Raw genomic sequence first — 25993 nt, 5'->3', positions numbered from 1 at the left:
CAGGATGTCCTGAAGCAGGCCAGGAAAGTCTGTGTGCATTTCCGCCGATCATTTAATGCCTGTGCTCGGCTGGCTGAGCTCCAAAAGGAGTTGAACCTGCCCAAGAACCGCCTTATATGTACATGCCCACCAGGTGGAACTCAACGTTGGCCATGCTGCAGTGGATGCACACGCAGCAGAGGGCCATCAATGAGTACCTGTGCGACTACGGCACCAGGACAGGGTCAGGGGAGCTCGGTTTTTTCTCACCATGCCAGTGGGGCATGATCAGGGATGCATACACTGTCCTGTCACCGTTTGAGGAGGCCACAAGGATGGTGAGCAGTGACAGTGCATGCATCAGTGACACTGTATCTCTTGTCCACCTGTTGGAGCATATGCTGCAAGGAATAATGGACAGGGCACTTGAGGCAGAACAGAGGCAAGAAGAGGAGAACTTCCTTGCCTCTCAAGGCCCCCTTTATCCAGACAGTGTTCCTGCTGTCCCACCCATCACACAGAAAGAGGAGGAGGAGGAGGAGGAGGATGATTGTGTCAGCATGGAGGTGGAGGCTGGCACTCAGAATCAGCAGCAGCAGCAGTCTTGTAGGGATGATTTACAGTCCCAAGAAACCCGTGGACTTGTACGTGGCTGGGAGGAGGTAGCTGCGGATCATGTTGTCCTTAGTGACCCAGAGGACTCCGGACCGAATGCCTCAGCTAACCTACGCTGCCTGGCCTCCCTGATCCTGCAAAGCCTGCGGAAGGATCCTCGAATTCTTCGGATCAAGGAGAGGGACCATTACTGGCTAGCCACTCTCCTTCATCCACGGTACAAGGGTAAGGTTGCCGACCTTATCTTGCCATCGCAGAGGGAGCAGAGGATGGGACATCTCCGGGAGGCCTTGCAGAAAGGTCTGTGCAACGCGTTCCCAGAGACTGGGAGGTTACAAACTCCTGGTCCAGGACAACGTGTTGCTGAGGCATCGGTCAGAAGGAGCGGTGGAGAAGGTGGCCGTCTGACCGATGCGTTCAGACAATTTTTTAGTCCGCAGCCCCAAGGTATGATTGGTTCCAGCAACCATCGCCAGCGTCTGATTTACATGGTGCAAGAATACATAGGGGCAAGGTCAGACTTAGACACCTTTCCCACCGAAAATCCTCTGGCTTACTGGGTCTTGAGGATGGATCACTGGCCAGAGCTTGCACAGTATGCAATTGAGCTACTGGCCTGTCCTGCATCCAGCGTTCTTTCGGAACGCACCTTCAGTGCTGCTGGTGGCTTTGTTACCGATCACAGGGTGGGCCTGTCCACTGAATCAGTTGATCGACTGACCTTCATCAAGATGAATCAGTCTTGGATCACCCACAGCTACCAAGCACCTGAAGCTGATGTAACCGAATAGTTTTTTTTTTAAATATCACATCCCTTCAAGACTGCCTATGCTGATGCTGAGTGACTGTCCTGTTATGTTGATTGCCTATCCTCTTCCTCCTCTGCTGATATGTTGGAAGAACATTTTTGGTTCTGGGTGATGCCACCAGCCCAAATTTTCTGCCCCTGTTTAACAGGGGCCTTTAATTACAATTTTTGATGCAATGCTTTGCAACAGGGCTCATTCCTGCACTACAACTAGAGTATATGGGAGAGGTTGCAGTGTCGTGGCACCAGCACCAGTGCCTAAAGCCCAATTTTTCTGCCCCTGTTTAACAGGGGCATGTAATTACAATTCTTTATATAATATTTCACAGCAGGGCCTGTTCCTGTGCCCACCGAGAGTAACTGTGAGGACTTATAGTGTTGTGGCACCAGCACCACAACCACCAAAGGCCCAATTTTTCTACCACTGTTCAACAATGGCAAGTAATTACAATTCTTGATATAATCGTTCACAGCAGGGCGCTCCAGCGCCCACCAAGAGTCACTTTGAGGGCTTCCAATGTTGTGGCAACACCAACACCTTGTTCTGCCATTTCTGCAGAGCATATAGGGCAGGCCCCTACTTTCAAACATCCAGCTTACAAACTTCTCCTACTTGCAAACGGAAGGAGACAACAGCAAGTGAGATGAAAAAAGACGGATGGCAAAACAAATTATACAGGGGTGATAACCCTTCCCTATGTTTTCCAAAAAGCTTAAAAATAGATTTTTTGACTGGAGCTACACTTTAAAAATGTACTAGTTGAAAATTACAAACAGATTCTACTTAACACAACAAACCTACACAGTCCCTGTCTTGTTTGCACCGCCTGTATACTGCTGTTCTAAGTATATAGGGCCTGGGGGGCCACACGTATTTCCTTTTTTTAATATGGGTACAGGGTTCCCCTTAATATCTGTACAAGACCCAAAGGGGCTGGTAATGGGCAGGGAGGGCTACCCATGCCATTTTTCTCAATGATTTTCAACCATATTGCAGGAACCAGATATAAATGACGTTATTTCCGTTAAATGTCATTTTGTGCAGGGACTGTTATAAATACGGGAAACACGTGTCACTTCACAGGCATACTATAGACACCCCCCAGGCACGATATTTAAAGGAATATTTCACTTTTTTTCACTTTAATCGTCTTTAAAATCAGTGCTCCCGCCAAAACGGCCATTTTTAAAAACATTTTAGGCATTGACCCATGTCCCCTGGGGCAGGAGCCAGGTCCCCAAACCCTTTTTAGGACAGTATCTTACATATTAGCCATTAAAATTAGCACTTTTAATTTCGAACGTTCGAGTCCCATAGACTTCAATGGGGTTCTAACGTTCGTACGAATTTGGGGTCCGTTCGAAAGTTCTGGTGCAAACCGAACCGGGGGGTGTTCAGCTCATCCCTATTCCTGAGTAAGCACCTTGTTGGCTGCTAGGCCTTGTGAGAGAAGGACTGTCCAACTTGAGTGAACATCCAGTTGCGAATGGCTATTCTGTGGATGTAGACAAAGTAAGCAAGTTCTTCAACATTTTGACTTTGACACTAAGAGTACCTGAACTTCCTTTTCAACCCCCTGATCCCAATTTAATTTTCGTCTACGTTTTGCAAATAAAATCCATTCAAGTGGATCTCTTGTCAATTTCTCGAGTTACTGGGCCATTTACCATGAGACGCCCCTAGAAGTGAAACGAGGAGAACAAAAGGTAACGGTAAGCCCAAATCTAACCAGCAGATTCTTCGGGGGTAGTAATACAGGTGCATGAAACCACGTGTGGCCACATTTTTTATATAGGGTCAGGGACTTTTCCTGCAGGCACAGCAGCCCATTCAAATGAGTGGGCTGCTGTACCCACGCAAACGTGGCATGTGTGAGCCGCACAGATGTGAACCTAGCCTTAGTGATTAGAACTTCTGCCTTGCAGCACTGGGGTTATCTGTTCAAATTCCAGCCAGGAAACTACCTGCATGGAGTTTGCATGTTCTCCATGTGCTTGCATAGGTTTCTTCCCACACTCCAAAGATATGCTGGTAGGTTAATAAGCTTCTGCCTAAATTGTCCCTGGTATGTGTGAATGTATGTTTGTGAGGTAAGGACCTTAGATCACAGGGCTCCAAACTGTTCAGTATGAGGGTCTCATTGTATATTCAACAAATATTTATGGGCCCAAAAAAAAAACATTTTTTACATGAATAAGTCCACTCTTTCATCAGGGTCCTCATTGAAATCTTCCTTACATCAGTGTCCCCATCAGAGTCTTCCTTGCATCAGGGTCCCCCTTAGATGAGAGTCCCCTTTACATCAGGGTCCCCATCAGAGAAGTGGAGACCATAGTAGGCAGCCTCTGCTAACCTGAATCCTCAATCTGTGCACTCGAAGATGTGCCACTGACCCTAGCTATGGGCTGAATGAAATCTTATAGTAGGCCAAATATGGCCCACATGCCATAGTTTGGAGACCCATGTCTTAAACGGGCCATGGAAGGTTTGAATCTCTGCTGGCTCAGCAGGGTCCGGACAAGATTTGATCCATCTATGGGCAGGCTGATTGTATCCAAGTCAATCCATCGACCAACCTGGGTACAACCAGCATTTTAGATTTCTAGCATGTGATTTATGCCAGTGGCTATAGCCGGTAGCAATAACCATTGTCCCCCCTGCTGGGAGAACAAAATAAGTCCACAGAAGGGATTCCCCCCCATCAATTTATGGTTGCAGGAAAGTAAATTTCATAATCTATAGTCTGCCTTAGATTGTAATCCACTTGAGCGCATGGATTGATGTGAATATGCAATATATGTACTTTTGTGATAATGGTAGAAAGGACAAATAAGGAGGGGAGATCTCCCTAATGGGGCAACAGCAATTAAAGCATGACCGATGCTTCTATACCTCTTTAGGCTTGATTCACACCTATGCATTTTTTTTTATTATTGAAAAAGCCAACTTTATTGAGGTACGAATGCTTGGATGCTTGGTACATAAATTGACGGAGGCCAACATGGCCAAAACGATAGCACATATATAGATACATTACAGTAACCGTGTAGCATAAAGCAAACTACCCACAAGAGGTAGAGCCATCACATAGTACATATGTATGTATAAAAAGAGACAAAGGAAAGGGGGAGAGAGGGAGGGGAGAGGAGAAAAAAAAAAAAAAAAGGGAGAGGGAAAGGAGAAGATGAAGGGTGAGTATATCAAGTACACGTTTCACCATCTGCCAACCATCTACCCCAGACCTTTTCGTATTTAGGTGAACACCCCCTATGCACATAAATCAGCTTCTTATATGGAAGAGTATCATTTACCTCTTTTTTCCAACACTGGATTGTGGGGGGCAGGGCCTGCATCCACCTTCTAGCCACCGCTTTCCTTGCCAGGAATAGGGTCTCATGCAAAAAGGTGCGAAGAGATTTATCAGCTTCTAAGCTAGGCATCAGACCGAGCAGGCACATTTTGGGGTCTAGGGTAGCAGGTGAACCCATCTGGTCGTGCAGGAATCGTATCACTTGCATCCAGTATGCTTGAATAGTGGGACAGGTCCATAGAAGGTGATAAAGGGAGCCCGGGGTATGACCACATTGACGGCATCCCGGATTGTACATGGGCTTGAAACGTGCTATATTCTGGGGAGTTAGATATGTCCTGTGTATGATATACAGCTGCGTGAGGCGATCTGACAGCCGGGGGGATACATATTTCACATCCCCCAGAATGTCATCCCAATCCTCATCTGCAATAAGCCCAACGTCCACCTCCCATCTGGTCTTAGCAGCATAGGCCAAGGCCATGACACCAGGGAGACGGATAGCGGAGTACAAGGTGGAGATTAATTTAGCTGGCTCAGTACCCGTAACTGTATCTACTATAGAGGGGACTGCCAAGGATGGGTTAGAGCTAATAAATTGGGTTTGTATGGCATGGCGGAGCTGCAGGTATCTAAAAAGGAGACGGTTAGGGAGGGAAAATTCGTCCTTGAGCATTTGAAACGTTTTTATTCCCATATTAGTCATGACCTGATAAATATATAAGATGGACAGCAGTTCAGGTAGGTGCATGTTGAACCAGAGAGGCGTGTGGGAGTGGACCCGTGGGATCCCAAGTTTTTTCAGTGCCACCCCCCATACCCTCCGGTGATGTGTCAGCATGTCTGCGTTATGACGGGGGGAGCAACCCGTCAAGGGGGCCCTGAGGACTGCCTGAAGGGGGGTGTGGGCTGGATTGTCAGGATGCCCACAGATTAGTGCCTGATATCGTAGTAGTTCGCTTTTATCAAAATAATAAAAATGGGATAATTGTGAGGCAAGATAGTACTCCTGAAAGTCTGGAAGAGCAGCTCCTCCCAGCGTCACCGGGTTTTTCAGGAGCTTCCAGGATAATTTATGTCTGTTGTGCCCCCATATAAATGAGTTAAGAATAGACTCAATCGTTTTGAAAATTTTTTGTGGTATATATAGGGGGGCATGCCACACAAGATAGAGTATCTTTGGTAAAAGTATAATTTTAACCAAATTAATGCGTCCCATAACCCCCAGCGGTAGTCTGGCCCAATTCTGTGTCTTAGTCTTGATCAGGGTACATAGGGGTTCAATGTTAAGGAGTGTGTAGTCTGTGAGTGATCTGGTCACCTGCACCCCGAGGTACTTAATCGAGGAGACCCTTGGGAGACTCAGAGGTGGAGACTTGAACGGAGGGGGGAAATGGTCAATGGGAAGGATCTGAGATTTGGACCAGTTAATACGCAAACCCGAATGGCCACCGATACATTCTATAGAATGAAGGGCAGCGCACAGGGAAGGACCCGAGTCTGCCAGGTACAGGAGGGTATCATCGGCATACAGCCCGATCTTCTCTTCCAGGTTACCAATCTTAAGGCCACGGATATTAGCATCTGCCCGAATCATGATGGCCAACGGCTCCACCGCCAGTGCATACAGCATAGGGGAAAGAGGACAGCCCTGTCGGGTCCCCCTCTCAAGGGGAAATTGGTCCGATAACCAACCATTCACAAACACCCTGGCCTTGGGGGATTGGTATAGGAGTTGAACCCAACGAATAAAATTGGGGCCAAATCCAAATCTCGAAAGGCACTCCCATAAGTAGTTCCACTCCACAGAGTCGAAGGCCTTAGCGGCATCCAGAGCCACCACGACCCTCGACCTGATGTCATCGTGGGATCCCTGAATATTCATAAATAGACGACGAATGTTCATTGCTGTACACCTATGCATTTTTAGTGCTTTTTACATTATTTAGATTTTCACTACACTCCAGTTAACACGGTTTCCTATGGAACACGTTCTGTAGTGCAAATCTGCAAAATGCACTAAAAATGCATAGGTGAGAATCCAGCTAGTTCTACTATCAGCTTGTCATCACACGGGGCAATGCAGCCTAATGCATGTATGAATGGAGCCTTCTGTTCTAACTGCTGAGCTGAGTGTAAAGAGGGATGACTTTTTATTCTTCAGTGTCACGTATCCCAGGAATGAAGCTTTCTTGCCCATTGCATGGAGTCTTACATAGTCTAATACTGTATGTACGGGGTCTCCCACATTATACCCGCAGCAGTCTATACAGCCAGCTATGACAAGCAGTAACTAGCCTGCATTTTACTCCACCCATACCCAGCCCCTCCCCTTCTGGTCTGCTCAGTGTCTCCTGCTTCTGACGTAATACGTAGGCGACGAGCGTACGAGTCCTCTTTTCCACGTGATTGACGAAGTGCAGCGTGTGAGCCCGGAACCATGGCGGACAAACCTGTAGTACCCAGCGATTTATTCCCTCATATACTGCGCTTTCTGCGGGACAACCAGTTCGTAGGCGCCGCCAAAGAGTTCAGCAAGGCCACAGGACTGGTAAGTGTTGGAGTGGAGGCCTGGAGCACGTGGTCACCTTCTCCTTTGTGTACCCAGCCTGACACTCCACAGGTAACACATGGCATGGAGTGTGCTGGGATCATCATCTCCCCTGACGTCACACAGCTTGGCTTACTAAGGCACTGCTGGGCATTTCTGTACTCCTACACAAGGAGCTTTTATGGGTAAATGTTAATTTGGTTAATGTTTAGTTCTATTGGTCCATGTCTGTACCATGCCTGTGGGATCCCCCTGGAAGATGGAAATCTCCGTGGTAGACACAAAATGCTCCACTAGATTCTGGGTTCTGTGCTGAGTGGCTGGCTTGTTGTGTACCGCAGAGCTCGACAGATCCCAGGTGCCATGGCGACTAAAAATTTCGCCCTGGGCTTCTGTTTACTCCCCCCCCCCCACTTGCTGACCATGCTATGGCTGAAAGATGGCCACAGCAGGGCAGTCCAGTTCTGGGGGAATATCTGTTGACGTCCTTACAGAACTCCCCCGTGCGGGGCACATGCACTCCATGATTGAGGTAAAGGGCCAATCACACAACTGATCATATGTAAACAAATGCCAGTTATCTGCATTTCCATTGCTCAGCGCTGTCACCGTGTGAGGAAAAGTTAGCCGATAACCAGCTATCCTGTGCTCGGGACATTTATACTGATGATCAAACTGCATACATGTGTACCAAGCTTTATGCTGGCCACACGGATCCGTTTTCAGACGAAAAAACCTTTGTACATTCACTGAATGAAAGAATGTTGTTTGAAGTTTTCACTTGGCTTTTAACCACTTGCTTACTGGGCTGATGCACTTTGAAGGACAATTGCGCGGGCATACAACACTGTACCCAAATGAAATTTTTATCATTTTTTCCCACAAATAGAGCTTTCTTTTGGTGGTATTTAATTACAGCTGGGAGTTTTATTTTTTGCTACACAAACAAAAAAAGATGCCAAAAAATTAAAATCATGTTTAATAGTTTGTTATAAAATTTCGCAAACAGGTCATTTTTTCTCCTTCATTGAAGTGCGCTGATGAGGCGGCACTGGTGGGCTGCGCTGGTGGGCTGCACTGATGGGCACAGATAAGGCGGCACGGATGGGTGGCACTGGTGGGCACAGATAAGGCGGCACGGATGGGCGGCACTAAGGGGCACTGATAGGTACCACTGATAGATAGGACTGCTGGGCACTGATGGTCGGCACTGATGGGCAATGGTAGATGACACTGATCGGCACGGATATGTGGCACTGGGGTGCAGCACCTTTGTTGAGGTAGATTGTGGGCACTGACCGCGGGCACTTATTTTTTATTGAGGTGGCACTGGCAGGGGGCAGGTGGGCACTGGCAGGGCTGGCCGTGATCGGGACTGATGTCCCGATCACGGCCGCCGGTGATCGGCTCCTTTTTTTTTTTTCTCCTCGCGCTATCAGCGCGAGGAGGAATAATAGCCGATTACCGGCTCCGTTGTATCACATGATCAGCTGATCACATGATAAGGGGTCGGGATCGACCCCTTGCTCGGATCGGTGATCAGGCGAGTCTCATAGACTCGCCAATCACAGAGCGCTCCGCGCACGCCCCTCAGGGGGCACGCAGGCCGCTCATGCACGGGACGACGTCAATAGATGTAGTCCCAGCTAAGGAGGTCCACGCTGTAGCCGTCATTCGGCTATAGCGCGGGTCTCAAGTGGTTAACATTCTGTTTTTAAAAGTTAATGTAGTTTCTGAACAAAAACCACATACTGTCTGAAAATTGTTTTGACCAAGAAGTTTTCGAATTCCAAATTTTCCCGTTACTGTGGTTGAAAATGAACGTCGATTTGACACCACTAACGATTAGAAAATCGAACAAACGTTTCTAAAATTACTTAGTTTTTTATAAAAAAAAAAGAAAATTGATTTGAGTCTATTTACCCTCTAATAGTATACACAGTATATCTCTCCTCTAATATACTAGGGATGCACCGAAATATCGGCCGAAAATGTCCTTTTTGGCAATTTGCCGAAAGGAGAAAACGGCCGATAATTGCGTAAAAAATGGGGCGGGTGATCTGTGTGTGTGTGTCCCCGGACAAGGGGCAGCGGCTGTGATGTTCCCGGCGCTCTAGTCAACCAGATGGCGGAGGTGGCTCTTCTCTGCACAGGGGGCATCACTGGCTGCACTTATCTCTTTTATCATATCCGCAGTCTCTGACCACCTCCTGTACCATGTCGCCATTTTTAAAAAAACGTTATATTCGGTATCGGTTTTGGTATTCGGCCTTTTCGGTGCACTCCTAGTATATACAGTATATCTCTTATGTCTTATGAGTGGCTTTGATATTTTGCTCCCTAACCATATAACAATAATCAGCCAACTAGATTATGAAAAGCATTAGTTGCAGCCCTATAAATGTAAATGCTGTAATGCATTGTAACGGTGCATCCCGCTGCACCTAAAGGGTAACCACTATCTTGTCCTCAGAGAGCCGGGATCACATATCTCTGGCTCCTGAGTAAGTATTTTGGGATCGGGGGGGGGGGGGGGGGGGCTGCTGCACACAGGTTTTTTTTACCTTCATGCATTCAATGGGCATTCAAATCACATAAACCATATTTTATTCACAATAGAAAACATATCAAATTTTTAACCATTTCAAAACCTGAGGCTGGGTTCACACCTAATACTGATGCGGCTTGCAACAGGGGTCCAGTGCGTCCCTGTTCTGTTTCAGGGACGAATGAGGCCAAATTTTTGCCTGAATTTGCCCTGAAACCGAGCCAAAGCTGCTTTGCAGCTGCAACAGAGATATCTGAACCGGCTCCATAGAGAGCTGGTCACAATCTCCTGTCATGCAAGTTGGATGTGGAGAAGCTTGCATCCAATTCCCATAGGTGTGAACCCAGCCTAACACTTTCACCCCCTTCCTGCTCATATCAATTTTCAGCTTTCAGCAGTTAAATGAGTCCTTTAGTCATGCAACACTTTAGGCCCCTTTCACACTTGTGTGACTTAGGACTGCAAAGTCGCATGACAAGTCGTACCCCATGATTTCCAATAAGTACCATTCATATCTGTGACTTCAAAATTAGTCTCTGCACTATTTTGGTCTGACTTTAATGCGAGTTGAGGTCCATAGACCTCATGATTGCACAGGGCATTGCTTCAAGTTGCGGCAAAATCGTGTCACGTTCAGGTTGCTTAAGTGTGAAAGACAGAACTTTCTTTTGGTATTAAGGCACGCTTGGGGTTTTTGTTTTTGTTTTGAAAAAAAAAGAATTTTTCTTGGTTTGTCATACTATTTTGGGAATAAGTAATTTTTCTTCATAAGTTTAGGCCAAAATTTATACTGCTACATTTCTTTGGTAAAAATAACACCAAATGGGTATATTTTCAGTCTGTGAAAGTATAGAGTCTACAAACTATGGTGTGTGTGTGTGTGTGTGTGTGTTCGAGCTGCCACGACGAGTCGACGTAATCGATTACGTTGATGACAAAAATACATCAACGTGCGCTCAGGGAGTCGATGCGTCACAGTGCTTAGTATCTCTCATTATCTCCCGCTCTCCTTCTTGCTGCCACCCCCCTCTCTTCTCCCCCTCCGTGCCGCCGTCCCTAGGGGTGCAACGGAACGTCACCGATCCGAATGGGTCACCCCGCTCGGATCGTCGCATACCGCGATCCGCGGAGCGCACCATGGTCTCGGCCTTAGGAAAGGCCGCGGCTTGGGCCTAGCTCCAAAGCGGCGACCATCTTTGTATACCCAGGCTGTTTACACTGTCACTTGTAAACCAACCAGCGTCATGTCTTGATGCCGGTTCCTCTCTCCCCTCTCTGTACTAATCTGTACAGTGGAGGGGAGAGATCGGATGGAAGCAGCCATCCCTTCATACCCTGAAGTACCCAGCAATGCTCTGCCATGCCCTGCCTGCCCATGCCCTGCCATGTCCATATTACAGTGGGGGAGATGTACATTACAGTGTGGACTATGTGGTGGAATTTTCACAGGTTTTTGCAAATTAAATTATTATTTGCTGATCCGAAAAATGATCCGATCCGTGACTGTTTTTTGATCCGTTGCACCCCTAGCCGTCCCCCTCTCTTTTCTCCCCCATCGTGCATCTTTCCCCCCTCTCTTCTCCCCAATCGTGCATCTGTCCCCCTCCGTGTCATCGTCCCCCTCTCTTCTCTGTGCCCCCCCTCTCGTTATTTTAGGATGGAGAGCGGAGGTAGGAGCCGGTAAACCAGGCTCCTTCGTTTTCAGAATGGACAGAGTCAGTGACCACTGAAACATTGTAACCTCCTGTGATTACGATGTCTCAGTTAATAAATGGAGAGAAGCCGTTGTCTTCTCTCCATTCATTATCAGTGCAGCAGAGGCTGCAGAGAAAGGGACTGGGGAATCTTTCTCCAGTCCCCTTCCCTGTCTCAGATGGGAGATGTCAGAGGTCTGTTAAGACCCCTGAAATTTTGCCATAGCCCCCCCAACAGGGCTGATAAAAAAAAAAAAAACACTAGATTAATTTAAAAATAATAATAATCAGATAGTCGTTGACTAATCGAAAAAATAATCGATAGGTTAGTCGACAGACAAATTAATCGTTGGTTGCAGCTCTAGTGTATGTGTGTGTCTATATATAATCTCTCTATATCGGAAAATCGATCAGTCCTGATGTACTGACATTTCTTGAGGCCTTAAGATGCCAGGACAGTGCAAATGCCCCAAAATTACCCCTTTTCGGAAAGTAGACAGAGGTGTTTAGTAAGAGGCGTTGTGATTTTTGTTTTTGGAAGAAATTAGTGTGTTTCTTTTTTTTTTTTATTTTTTTTTTTTTTCATACTGTGACCAAAGCAGTGCAGTGTTACCGTTACACTACTATTTTGGGGAGTTGATCAAAATTTGTAAAATTGTTAGTGTTTTTTTTTTTTTTTTCTTGTTTACACTGCTTACAACAGTGATGACCGCGGTTATAAAGCAATCTTCATACAAAAATGCACCCTTATAAGAAAATATAAGGTACTTTTTAAATTGCTGGCAGCAACACATCTGAAAGTTGGGACAGGGCAAAAAAAAAGCTGGCAAAGTGATACAAACAAGGAAGAGCTTTTTTACTAATTAGGTTAACTGGCAACGGGTCAGTTACATTGGGTATGAAAAGAGTATCTTAAAGAGGAAGTAAACCCTGATGAGTTTACTTCCTCTTTCATTCCCTGCAAAGCATAATGGACTACTATGCATCGCATGGTAGCCCATTATGTGTCACTTACCTGACACAGGAGCCAGCGAAGTCGCCGCTGTCCCCTGTAGTCCGCCGCATCCATCTTCTTGATGGGGTCTCGCAGCTCAGCCGCTGTCATTCGGCGAAGCCGCGATGACGTCACTCCCGCGCATGCGCACGGGAGCCGACACACGCGGCAGCTCCGTTGCTGAGAATGCCCCGCTCAGTGCGCCTGCACACCGCTGTCTACGGCGCATGTGCCGTAGACAGTGGTGCCCGTTTTCGGGCAAATATCTCCTAAACCATATAGGTTTAGGAGATATTGCTTGGACCTACAGGTAAGCCTTAATCTAGGCATACCTGTAGGTCAAAGTGGTTTGTAAGGGTTTACAACCACTTTAAAGAGTCAGAGTATCTCAGACGTAGAGATGGGGAGAGGTTCAGCCATATGGGAAAAGCTGTATCTAAAAATGGTCGAACAATTTCATAATGTTCCTCAATTTAAGATTGCAAAGACTTTCAATATAGGGCTGCAAATAACGATTATTTTCATAATCCATTCGGTGGTTAATTTATTCATAAATCTTTCCATGCAATGGTAAATATAAATAAACTATATGGTTAGGGAGCAAAATCTCTAATAACAGACAGAACATATATCCTGTATATACTATTAGAGATTGAATTGATTGATAAATATCATCAGACTCGGATCACATTTTATATATAAAAAAAACTCAGTTTTTTAGACAGAACTGTAATATGTTTGACAGACTCCCTTGTCATAGGCACGTGATCAAAGCTAGCTATCTGTCACTTAGGCCAGCCATACAAAAACAGTGTCTTCCTTCAAAAAACAAAAATTCACTTTAAGAAGGTTCGTTCGATTTGCTAATCATTCGTGGGGTCGAATCGATGTTTGAATTTACCCATCACTATGGGTGAAAACTAAGGAGCAGAATAGAAAACTTCTTGGTCAAAGGAATTTTCGTACAGTATAATAGTGTGACCCTATAATAGTGTGACCCTATAGCAAGGTCAAAAAAAATCTTCTGGCTTTAGAACCACTCACTTCCTGCCCAGGACTATATTTCCCATGGGGACATTGCTTCTCACACATTCACAAGTTCTCAGGCACTTACTGATATGTATGGACGGTGTATTGAGCTGTATGTGTGCTGCATTGTATTTCCTTAATACAATAAAATCCAGCTAATTACCTGACCGATTAATTGATTATGAGAATAGTTGACAACTATTTTCATAATCGGTTGTTGATTAATCGGTTAGTTGTTTCAGCCTTATTTCAATATATCATCTTCCTCATTACTTAAAGTGGACGGCCACCCTGAAAAAACAAAATACATAAAAATTTAGCAAAAAATCAGAAAAAAAAGATTTATTTTTTTTTTAACTTGCCAGAAATGCCTGTTGCTAGGCATATCGTCCTAATCTTCCTCCTCCGGTGGTCGGACATCACTGCATGGCAAAAATCACGATCTGTGGACACAGTTAGTCATGTCATCCAAAAATGCAAGGTAATGCTCTATCACGTAGGGCTGAAACAATTAATCGACATTATCGATAATGAAAATTGTTGTCAACGATTTTCATTATCGATTAGTTGGTCCGCACCATGCGATCTACGGACCATTCCGTAGCCGCGGCCTTAGGAAAGTCCGCGGCAAGTGGTACTAGATGGCACTGGCAGGTGGCACTGGTTGGTGGTAGCAGGTAGCACTGGTGGCGGTGGCACTGGTTGGCGGTGGCAGGTGGCACTGGTTGGTCGCACACTGAGCACTCTTACTGAAAAGTAACAGAGGAGCTGCCAGTATTGAGCTTGATGTTGGGGTGGGCGAGACTCAGCAGCTATCAAACATCAGCCAACGATTGGGCTGCTTAAGAAAAGGGGCGGGGCCACATAAAAGTAGTGCCTCACCCAGATCCCATTGGCTGGTGTTTGATAGCGGCCGGGTCCTGCCCACCCCGACATCAAGCTGAAATCTGACATATTCTCCTTTCACACACTTATTGCGGCGCTTGATGCTTGCCAGAGCCGCTGAGTGTGGAGGAGGACAGCAGTCAGTGTTAATGCTCTGCATGTCTGCGGCATCAATCGGGAGTGGGCTGGTGGCAGCTTAGGCGCCAGGTTGCGATTTCTGGTCGCATCGGCGACCTGGCCCTGGATTAATCGAAAAAATAATCGGCCGATTAATCGATTATGAAAATAATCTTTAGTTGCAGCCCTATTATCATGCAGCGAGGAAGCCATGTCTGAGCATGATTCAGAAACGTCACCGTCTTCTCTGGGTAAACACTCGTTACAAATGATCTTTTGCAAAGTGGAAAACTATTCTGTGGTAAAATGAATCAATGACCCTTTGGCTCATCAGCGCTAGGTTCAAAAGCTTTCATCTCTGATGGTATGGGGGTGCATTAGAGCTGCACGATTCATCTCTAAAAAAACAAATCTTGATTCAATCGCCCTCAAGATCTTAATCCAGCATTTCCACGATTCATACATTGTATAGCCGTTCTCTGCTCACTCACAGCTGTCAAAAAAATTATTCGGCAAGTGTTTATCAACTTAGTCAGCGCTGGGAGATAACTATAAACAAAGTATAATTTTGGTTCCTTTAGATCAGGGGTCTCCAAACTTTCTAAACAAAGGGCCTGTTTACTGTCCTTTAGACTTTAGTGGGGCCAGTGGGAGTAGAAATTGTCCCAGAATCCACTGTCAACCCATCGAATAGCTGGTGTTATAACTGATAACATGTGCAGCATCATGGCAGCTCTCGATTAAACAGAGGCAAAGACGTTTCACCAATGGAAAACATTTGGTGCGTCTTGAAATGAAGAATACGACAAAAGATCTAGGACTGAGCATTTGGAATTCTTTTTCTGGCAAAAATGGGACAACATTCCTCTCCCAAAGCTGGTCGTCTCAGTTCCCACCAGACATTTACAGAATGTTACAAAAAAGAGATGATTATACACTGTGGTAAACATGGCCCTGACCCAACTCTGTTTAAACGTTTGCTATGTTTTCCACTGTGAATAAAATATGGGTTTAAGAGATTTGCTAATCTTTGCTTTCTTTTATTATACAGTATTCAACTTTTTTGGATTTGGGGTTGTACTTTATAAATTGCAGTGCATCATTTTATTGCAAAAAAACTACTTTGTTCTGTGTGTGATAGAACATATAGTAGTTCGCTGATCTTTAGTAAACCCAGTCTGTAAAATCCCATACACTTCACAAGTTTAATGTAATTTCCAGAATTATTTTAGTAATTTTATTTTTCTTAAACCTGTAACTTTCATTAAAATGATACCCGGTGATTCTGCCATGTAGGTCCTGACTGAACTGCTTTCCTAGATTGTCTAGTAGTCACATGACAGTGAAGGGTACAAGTGGCTGTGTTGAACCACATTACACTAGATTTGTCTGTGTTACCATCAGAAAATCAGTGCAGAGCAAAAATGTACGACAGGCAGAGATATGCAATCATGTAGACAGGAAGTGGCTTGCCGCCCGCATAACATAAAATGACGTAGCGGACTTTGCGCGTTGATATTTGAAAGATGAATGATGCCTGTAGCTGCAGGCATCATTCATTCAGATATCAATGCTCAAAGAGATCAGATACCGGCTTTTAGAGCCGGCGTTTCCCTTCACCATAGTGGCTGTTGATTCTTACAGGCAGCGGGAGGGGACGTTCCTGCCGCCCTCCTGTGCTTCTCCCGGCTCGCCCCTGCCATCAGCGAACCGGACAAGGAACCGACCAGCCCCACATGCTGACCATAGAGATTTTCAGCAGACCAGATGGTCCCCAGAATCTCTATGATGGTTTGGAGGCCAGGCGTGTTTACGTCACGCCCGTCCTCTGCATTTGAAAAAAATGCTGCCACCTCAGCTGGAAAGCTGAGGTTTTATTTATTTATTTTTTTTTGTTTCCCAGCCTAGAGCTGAGATCTGGGGACTTATTGATCCCAGATCTCACTGTCAAGCACTATTCCTTTTACAAGGAATGTTTACTTTGTAATAGGAATAAAAGTGATGAAGTAAAATTAACAAGAAAAATAAATTTAAAGCGCCCCATGTCCCCCGCGTGCAGAGTTACAGAAACAAACGCATACGTAAGTCACGCCCACATATGTAAACTGCGTTCAAACCACATGTGAGGTATCTGAACGTTAGAGCGAGAGTAATAATTCTAGCACTAGACCTTTAACTCAAACATGTAACCTGTAAAAACTTTTTAAAGCGGCGCCTATGGGTATTTTTGGTACTGAAGTTTGGCTCCAATTACTCCACGAGCATGTGCAATTTTGAAGCGTGACATCTTGGGTATTTACTTGGCGTAACAACCTCTATCTGGGCTTACTTTTTTTTAAAATAATTCTAATACCGTACGAGATAAAGTTGCAACGACGCCATCTTATTTTCTATTGTCTCTGCTAAAAATCATATATAATGTTTGGGTATTCTGTGTACAGTTTCTTGCAAAAACAGATTTTTACATGTAGGAGAGAAATGTCAGAATTGGCCTGGGTGGCAAGTGGTTAAAGAGACTGGAGGAGTTTGACAGCCGTGAGATGCAACAAAGGATTAAAAAAAGCTGGAAACTATATAGACCCCTTTCACACTGGGGCGTTTTTCATGCACTTTAGCGTTAAAAAAAGCGCCTGAAAGAAGCTGCAACTGCAATCCAATGTAAAAGCCCGAGTGCTTTCACACCAAGATCCCTTTCACACTGGGGCATTTTTCAGGCGCTTTAGCATTAAAAAAAGCGCCTGAAAGAAGCTGCAACTGCAATCCCAATGTAAAATCCCGAGTGCTTTCACACCGAGGCGCTGCGCTGGCAGGGCGTCAAAAGTCCTGCAAGCAGCTTCTTTGCAGCGCTTTTGGAGCGGTGAATACAACGCTCCTAAAGCGCCCCTTCCCATTGAAATCAATGGGAAGCGCCTGTAAAACGCATGAAAAACGCTATTGGCAGCAGCGTTTTGTGGGCCCTTTTAAGGTCTTTAGGTCTAGTGTCATCATCCCTTTTTTTTTTTTTTGCTACTACAGTTAAAGTGGTTGTAAACCCTTACAACACGCTTTGACCTACAGGTAAGACTAGATTAAGGCTTACCTGTAGGTCCAAGAAATATCTCCTAAACCTACACGGTTTAGGAGATATTTGCCCGAAGACGGGCACCGCCGTAGACAGCGGCACACAGGCGCACTGAGCGCGGCATCGTCAGCGATGAAGATGCCGCGCGTGTCGGCTCCCGTGCGCATGCGCGGGAGTGATGTCATCGCAGCTTCGGCGGAGCTGCAAGATCCCACCGAGAAGATGGATGTGCCGGACTACAGGGGACAGCGGTAACATCGCTGGCTCCTCTGTCAGGTAAGTGACACATAATGGACTACTATGCGATGCATAGTAGTCCATTATGCTTTACCTTTGCAGGGAATGAAAGAGGAAGTAAACCCATTAGGGTTTACTTCCTCTTTAACTTGGTTATTAAAATGAATGTGCCAGAACAGCTGTTGCCTGTCAAAACAGAGGCTTATGCTGGCATTAGGGGTGTCTGAGGGATGCCTCAAAGTGGCCTTGATCTTCTACTGTTTGTACTATATTTATAACCAATTTCCTTCTTCCCCTTTTTTTTTCCCCCAACAGAAAGATAAGGACAACAGCCCCGCCAGTCTTGTGGATATATACAGCGATTGGCTAAAGTGAGTGGTTATTATGTATATGTTTGATTAGATGTTTCTTCTGGCTTTCTGCAGATGTGTTGGATTTTACTTCCTGTCGCCATAATACCCAAATAGAAATTAGGGGATAGTATAGATGGCAGTAGAAACCTTGGTTATTTCTAACTCTACACATCTGTGTTTATAAAGTTTAGTCTGTGAGGATCCAGCCATTCCATGCCCTATTTTTAGCAGAGTGAAAAAGTCTGGAGTTGCGCTGTAACAACAAATTAGCTTATTTCTGTCTCAGTTTTTCACAGCAACTTTTTTTTGTTTTGAGAGAATATAGTACACAGGTTTACAGATTTGTATGGCCCTGTACACGAAGGACGTTTAAAACTATTGCCCTACGTTTTTTACACTTTTGTAGTTATTTGTAAATACCCCCCCCCCCCCCCCCTCTTACAGATAGCTAAAAAGACCATTGGTTTTAATGGCAATCTATGAGTGTCAGAAATTGCTGTTTTCTTGCGGAACCCTAAAGGCTGTTCCAGAGCATCACAAATAAGCGAGGAGAAACGTCATTGGGTGTATTTGCTGAGGCTACATGTGCACGGGACGTTGTTTAACCTCTCCTGAACAATTTAACTTAAGCTAGTAACCAGGGTCTTAAAACGTCCCTTTAGCCATGTCTAGACGCATTTGTAAAAAATAAAAAAAATAAAGCACTCATCACTGTTGGTGTCCGCCGCAATGTCACAGTCCCACTAAAAATCGCTGATCCCCCCACCCCCTCCATTACTAGTAGTAAAGTCCCTGAATCTTTCCCCTATTTTGTAGGTACACCCGTGTGTGTCCCAGCAGACAGCGCGGCGGGACAGGAAACAGCATAGACTCCCATGGGAGTCTATGCCTGGAAGTGGGTGCAAATACCCATCTTACACAGGTATCTGCACCCCCCTCCCCCCTGAAAGGTGCCAACTGTGACACCGGAGGGGGGGGAGGGTTTCCGATTAGCGGAAGTTCCACTTTAGGGTGGAACCCCGCTTTAAGTGGACATTTTAAGTTATAACGTTGCCTATGTGTCACCACTGGGGGCTGTATTGAGCACTCGCTGCCTGATGCTGGAAACAGCGCTGTGTTGGAAGCTTTCATTCCTCCTCTCCTCCGGCCACAACAAGCAGAGCCTCCTGTAAGAAAGGAGGGACTGGTTCTCCTGTGCCCCCAATGTTGGAATCTTCACTTTCGGGGAACCTAAATGCCGAAAGCATTTTCTTTGTTAGGAAAAAAAAAATGACCGATTGGCCGTTCAGCGGTAGTTTTTACCCCCACCGCCATATCAGCTGTTTACAAGGTGTCTGAAGTCTGCCGCTCGTGCAGGAAAACACTCTTTTGAAAGATGGGGCTGTTATTAGCGCGGGGGCGGGGCTAATGGTCACCTACGCCGGCCACACGTGGAGTACGTTTTTAAAGCTGTGTGTCTGCTGCTGCTGGCAATGGAGGGACACATGAGCAGGAGGTTGGCTTTCTTCAGGTTTGGTGACACAGGCATTCCCTTTGACACTTTATTACTTTACCAGGCTGGGTATTAATAGCAGCTTATAGCGCTGGACTATAACCTAGCAGTGCACAATCTTTTTGGTAGTACCTCTGCTTTTGTGCTTCAGGCTATGAGTTAAAAAGGGACCAGGAACTCCTAAAGGGGTCAATGGTTTTCACAATAAACTAAGTCCATTTCCAAAAGAATGTCATCCTCAGAGTAATGCGGTGGATCAGATTGAGCTGTCAAAGGAGACTGTTGTTGCAGCTGCGCTAGACACTTCAGTCCCTGTGTATATTACACAGGAGGTTTTCTCTTCTACCATTTGTAATTTGGAAAAGATTGATGCTATATCTCTCCATAGTTGGTCTAAACATAGCAGATCCCCATCCAGTGCTCAGGACCCTCTTATTGAGGTGCAAGGGTCAGGGCATCAGGAACATCTTCCAAAAGATTTGGAAGATACTAATATATCCTGTTCTGAGGATCCTAATGAAGAGGGAGTAGCATCACAAGACAGATTGCTTGTGCACGTTCTTACTACTTGCCAGCGCAGGATCTTGATGAACCCACCTCTTGTTTGGGATCATTTAAACCTCCCCTATCTGGGGATGCTTTTCCCATTCATTCATGGCTAAAAAAAGCTTATGTATTCTGAATGGGAACATTTGGATAAACAATGCTATCCTAACAAATTTTCCACAATTTATCCTATGGCAGAGGATTTCTGTAAGAAATAGGCATTCCAGCAATTGATGCTGCAATTGCCTCAGTGAACAATAGTCTCACATGTCTGGTGGATAATGCGCTAATGTTAAAGGATCCAACAGATAAAAAGTTGGAACTTCTTTCCAAAAGCATATGTCTTTAGCAAGTTCAGCAGCGCAGCTGGTTCTTGTGGCAATTGGTTTATCTGTCCATTAGGAACAGTTTGTGGAGAAGATTCTGCCTGCGCAGTAGGCCCAGCAATGGGCTAGTGTATCAGACACACTGTTTTCACAATTGTTGCTATGAAATATTCTATCATTCGAGCTTCGCGGCTTATGCTTGGACTAGTGCGTTCTCGCCGAGTTCTGTGGTCAGCTGAAGTACCGTGTAAAACTCTTGGCCAGTTCCCCCTTCATGGTGAACGGCTATTTGGAGACAATCTGGATAAATACATCCAAAGGATCTCTAATGGGAAAAGTTCTCTTTAACCAGTAAAGAAGTTGTTCAAACATTTTTTCTTTGAAGCGTGCTTCCTCACCTGTGCCAGGGGCATCAGCCTCTAGCCAGTATCAACGGCCTCAACTGTCAGGTTCAAGGGGAAGACCCCAAGGGCAGCACCAGGGTCAAGAGATCCTTGAGGCAGAAAGCCCACAAAGAAGAATGAAGGGGTGCCCCCGCTCTCTTGGGTGGGGGGAAGGCTCTTGCAATTTTCAAAGATCTGGCAGGATCAATGTCAAGACAGATGGGTGGCTTCTTAGGTTTATCTAGGTTACAAACTAGAGTTCCGAGAATTTCCGTCTCTTCGTTTTCTAAGATCTAATGTTCCCAGGGATCCAGAGAAAAATAATTCTCTTTCTAGCTCTGGATCATCTATTATCCCAGTTGGTGACATAAGAGGTTCCCTTAGAGCAGGCATATGCAATTAGCGGACCTCCAGCTGTTGCAAAACTACAAGTCCCATCATCCCTCTGCCTCTGAGTGTCATGCTTGTGGCTGTCAGTCTTGCTATGCCTCATGGGACTTAAAGTTCTGCATCAGCTGGAGGTCCGCTAATTGCATATCCCTGCCTTAGAGGAACAGGGCACAGGTTTCTATTCACACCTTTTCATGGTTCCAAAACCAAGAGGAGAGCTAAGACCCATTCTAGATCTCAAAGATCCGAATCGGCATTTAAACATCCGATCCTTTTGCGTGGAGTCAATCCAATCGTTTCCATCCTGCAAAGAGGGGAGTTGTTGGCTTTAATCTAAATCAAGGATGCATATCTCCACGTGCCAATATTTCTCTTATATTCACTGACCGACACAGCTCCTCTTAGCCATTGGGTGGTTATGCCCATTACTAGGAGAATACCTGGCATTAGTTGTAATACAGCACTCAGAACTCTTTATTTCTGCCCAGGGGGTGGTCCCTTGAGCAACAACCCTCCAGCCTGCCATACAGTCATCAGTTTTTTAGTTTGCCTAGTGAAGGACCTAGGAACCCTGCGGGCCCTTTGGTCCATGCTTTTTATTTTATTTTTTATTTTTTCCTGCAGAAGCGTGACTTTTTGCGCAAGATTGATCCTGTCATCTACTATCAACAGCCGGCTGGGTGACAGGCAAGATACCCTTATCCTTGTAGTCTCCCTAGTCCAGCCATTGAGCATGTGCAGGCTGTAGCTACGCAGGCCATGATGAAACCTCAGCTCCAGAGATGGTCGGTGAGCTTTTATTCTCCGGGGCATATATATGACAGGGCTACTGATGTCTGCGTCACAGTATGTAGGGCCAGCAGCCACCCAGTACTAATCAGTGAGTGGGTCTGTGATGGAATGTCTCCCAGCTCTTCAGGACTGGCAAGTACAGCTCTCCCTGCCTCGGAGCAGCTTGGCATTCCCTGGGAGGTTGATCCGGGGCTCCCTCCTCTTCTTCCCTGGGGGGGGATGCTGCATGTGGCTGCTGAGCGGTGTGTCTTTGCAGGGGCTCTCACTTGGCGGCAGGGTGGTGCACTGGCTAGCTGTGTCCTGTTCTTCATGCCCCTTGAAGGTGTCTGTGAGGCCATGCTGGTGTCCCGTGCAGCGTTGTGCTCACTGCCATTGTTTTCTCCCTGTACCTCCTGGAGCTGCTTTCGGTGAGCATTTTAGGTGTGGGCAAGGGCAGCATGCTCTCCTGGGCTTCAGTGCCCATTTTCCTGGTGATTTCCTATACAGGACACCGGCGGCCATTTTCTAGAAGCCTGAACGTGTGTGTGTGTGTGTGTGTGTGTGTGTGTGTGTGTTTTTTTTTTTTTTTTTCTTTTGTGTTCTCTAGTGGCGGCATGTGCTCTTACAGCCATTTTCCCTGTGTTTTTATGTCCTTGTGCTGGACGGCCATTTTCTTAAAGCCTGAGCACACTTCCGAGCGGTTTTAGTGCCATTTGCAGCTGCTTCCACCGACACAGCACTGTTTCCTTTGCACCTGGGAGCCAACAGGGACTGCAGGCACTACCTGCTGAATAGCACAGAACGCCTCAGAGTGGTGAGTCCAGCTGGAAAGATACCCTCAGCCAGCGGCAGTAAGGAGGGTGGGACTGTCACTGTCCTAAGTCCCCTTCGGGTGGCAGACAGGGTAGGGTCAGCATGGCTTCAGAAACGAGTGTTTCTTCCCCCAAAATCCAGGCAATTGCAGCCGGGTTGCCTGCGGACTGCTCAGTGCCCATGGACACCCTGACGGCGGTCCTCAATTCGTTTATTGCCAAGATGGAGGCAGAACGTGGGGGGGGAAGGGAGCAAAAAAGTGGCCCCTGACTGATTTTGACAAGTTCATTTACAAGGAATGGGGTCGCCCGCAATGGACCTTTTCGGTCCCCAAATACATGGCAGTGCGTTGCCCTTTTGAGGAAAGCCTTCTCAAGAAATGGCTGCTCTGGTCGTGGACCCCCCCAGTATCCAGGTTAAATAAAGTAACCACAATCCCGGTAGAGGGGACTCCTGCATTTAAGGATCCCATGGACAGAAAGGCCGAGGCAGTGGATCGTTCCTTGTTTACGGTTGTGGGGTCAGCTGTGCGACCAGTACTGGCATCCGCTTCTCCTGTCTGCTTGGAACTAGCAGACCAACTAGTGCAAGGCCTTAAGTAAATTTTTTGACGTGGCCCTGGATACTCTACCGACCAGGCATCCAAAAAAGCCCTGATAGATCTTCCCTTCCTTGCCAACTGGCTCTTTGGCGCCTCTTTTGGATGACATTATTAAAAATGCCACTGGTGGTAAGAGTACCCTACTCCCACAGGCCAGGAAGGCTAAGGAGCCACACCGTAGGCAATGACCCTTTTTTCCACTCGCAAACAGCTTTTTCCTCCGCCCGGAGCTTCGGCAAAACGTCCCCAGCCCGACAGGACGACCACGGAAGGACAAAAAACGTCCCTGGAAGCCTGCGAACAAAAGTGCTACCGCATGAAGGTTTGCCCCCCACCCATGTCTCGGGTGGGGGGGGGGTTGCCTTCGGGAGTTTGCTGCCCGATGGTCCTTTTGGCTATCCGACCAATGGGTCTGCGATCTGATTTCCTCCGGCTACAAGATAGTTTCTCTCTAGACCGCCAAACAAATCTTCACCTCCAGCATACCCGTATTCCCGGCTGGCCAGGAGGCCCGCTTGGGGGCAGTGAGGGATCTGCTTAGTCGTGGGGTGGTTGTACTGGTTTTGGAATGTTTCCAGGCATTCTACTCAAATCTGTTTGTAGTTCCCAAGAATGAAGTGGTACGTCCAATTGGCTCCAGTTTTGATATTGCAACGTGGGATACCTAGACTATCTCCTCCTGAGAGCATCTTCCGCCTCAGAATTGGAGGAAGATGTGGCGATCACCATGCAGACCCTGCAGGGTCCAGTCAGACAACACCACGGCTGTGGCATACGTCGATCGCCAAGGGGGAAACAAGAAGCTCAGCCGCCACGAGCGGGAGGTCGCTCACATACGTCGTTGGGCAGAGCGACCTGTCGGACATTTATATCCTGGGAGTGAAGAACTGCCAGGTGGGTTATGAGTCTCCATATACTGGACCTAGGAGAATAGGTGTTGCATCCAGAGGTATTCAGGCTACTGTGCCTGAGGTGGGGCAAACCAGACGTGGATCTTCTGGACTCCTGTCTCAATTGGAAGGTGCCGATATTCGTGTCCAGGACGCGAGATCCGTGGGCAGACGCATCAGACATGCTGGTAGCTCAGTGGGATCAGTACCAGCTGATCTACGCCTTTCCTCCACTGAAACTGTTATGTCTGCTTCGCAGAGTGGAGGTCGAGGGGATCCCAGTAATACTGATTGCCCCAGATTGCCACAGCGTCCTTGGTACGCAGACCTAGTGCGCCTGGTGTTGCGCGCCCCATGGGGACTGCCGTTATGAGAGGACCTTCTATCTCCAGGTCCGATTCTCCATCCTGCTTTACCATCACTGGCTTTAACTGCATGGCTATTGAGTGTTAGGTGTTGAGGAACCGGGATCTGTCGGATTCGGTGATCCCAACTATGTTGAAGGCGCAGAAATCTTCTTCTCTGAATATATATCATCGTACCTGGAAGGCCTACATCTCCCATGTGTGAGAAGAAAGGATGGCATCCACGCTCCTTTTCTATATGCAGGGTCCTGCTGTTTCTTCGGCAAGTAGTAGATCAGAAATTGTCGTTAAGCACCAATGGGAAAATTTCAGCCTTGGCTGTCTTTTTTTTTTTTTTTTTTTTCCAGCAACCCCTGGCATCTCTCATTAGTGAGTGCCTTTGTTGAGGGGGTGCGACATGTAGCCCCCCCCCCCCCCCCCCCCGGTGCATCCACAGTTACCCCCATGGGATTTGAACCTGGTGTTATCGGCGCTTCAAAAACCACCGTTTGAAAATATCAGATCCCCCTTTTGACTTTCCCAGAAAGTGGTCTTTCTAGTGGCCGTCACATTGGCCAGGATGGTTTCAGAACTGGCGGTTTTGTCCTGCAAGTTGCCTTATCTGGTTATCCACAATGATGAGGTGGTGTTGCGTCCGCAACAGTCTTTTCTGCCGAAGGTGGTCTCTGCTTTTCATATCAATGAGGACATTGTGTTACCATCTGTCCTAAGCCGAAGCACCCTAAGAAGGTGGCCCTTCACGCTCTGGACGTAGTTCGGGCACTTAAGGTGCATCATCTGGCCTCTCTGGCTCAGATCCGTAAGGCCGCAACTTGGTCTTCGGTTCATACATTTACCAGATTTTATTAAATCGATGTTAAAGGTCATGAGGATATTTGGACGCAGTATACTGCAGGCTGCAGTATGAGTCCTCTGGCCTCCTTTTTGCTCTACTTTCTTGTTCCAAAGAAAAAGTTAGAAAAATTGCTGCGCAAATACCATGCAAGATATCAAGTTGATGACCGCCATTGTATTCTCTAAGGTCTTTGCTAAAAAAAAAAAAAAAACCCATGGAATGTTTGGGGGTTCTGTGTAAATTTTCTAGCAAAAAAAACGAATTTTACATGTAGGAGAGATGTCAGAATTGGCCTGGATGGGAAGTAGTTAAGGGGCTAAATCCTTCTGGGGCTGAAGTGATTAAAGAGGATCAGTGTCTAAAATATTCACCATCCATCCTGTAATTATAATTTGTTTA

General features: G+C 46.4%; 1 protein-coding gene across 3 annotated transcripts in view; it reads left to right on the top strand.

Annotated features, from left to right (window-relative positions):
- Positions 1–7085: 7085 nt before the first annotated feature.
- Positions 7086–25993, top strand: part of NOLC1 (nucleolar and coiled-body phosphoprotein 1) — a 53932-nt gene continuing 35024 nt past the window's right edge. For 2 of the 3 annotated variants that reach the window (XM_077454502.1, XM_077454501.1), the window contains exons 1-2: positions 7087–7264; positions 18145–18200. In XM_077454502.1, coding sequence (XP_077310628.1) covers positions 7154–7264; positions 18145–18200 — 167 coding nt within the window. In that variant the 5' untranslated portion in view covers positions 7087–7153. Of the gene's footprint in view, positions 7265–18144; positions 18201–25993 lie in introns of all 3 variants that reach the window. The other variant, XM_077454503.1, reaches the window with a different exon arrangement.

The sequence above is a fragment of the Lithobates pipiens genome, unplaced genomic scaffold (assembly GCF_037356315.1).
Source record: "Lithobates pipiens isolate NorthernLeopardFrog02 unplaced genomic scaffold, aLitPip1_a1.2 Scaffold_25, whole genome shotgun sequence".
Classification (NCBI taxonomy): Eukaryota; Metazoa; Chordata; class Amphibia; order Anura; family Ranidae; genus Lithobates; species Lithobates pipiens.
The sequence above is the reverse complement of the archived record's forward strand: the minus strand, read 5'-3'. Positions and strand labels throughout refer to the sequence as shown.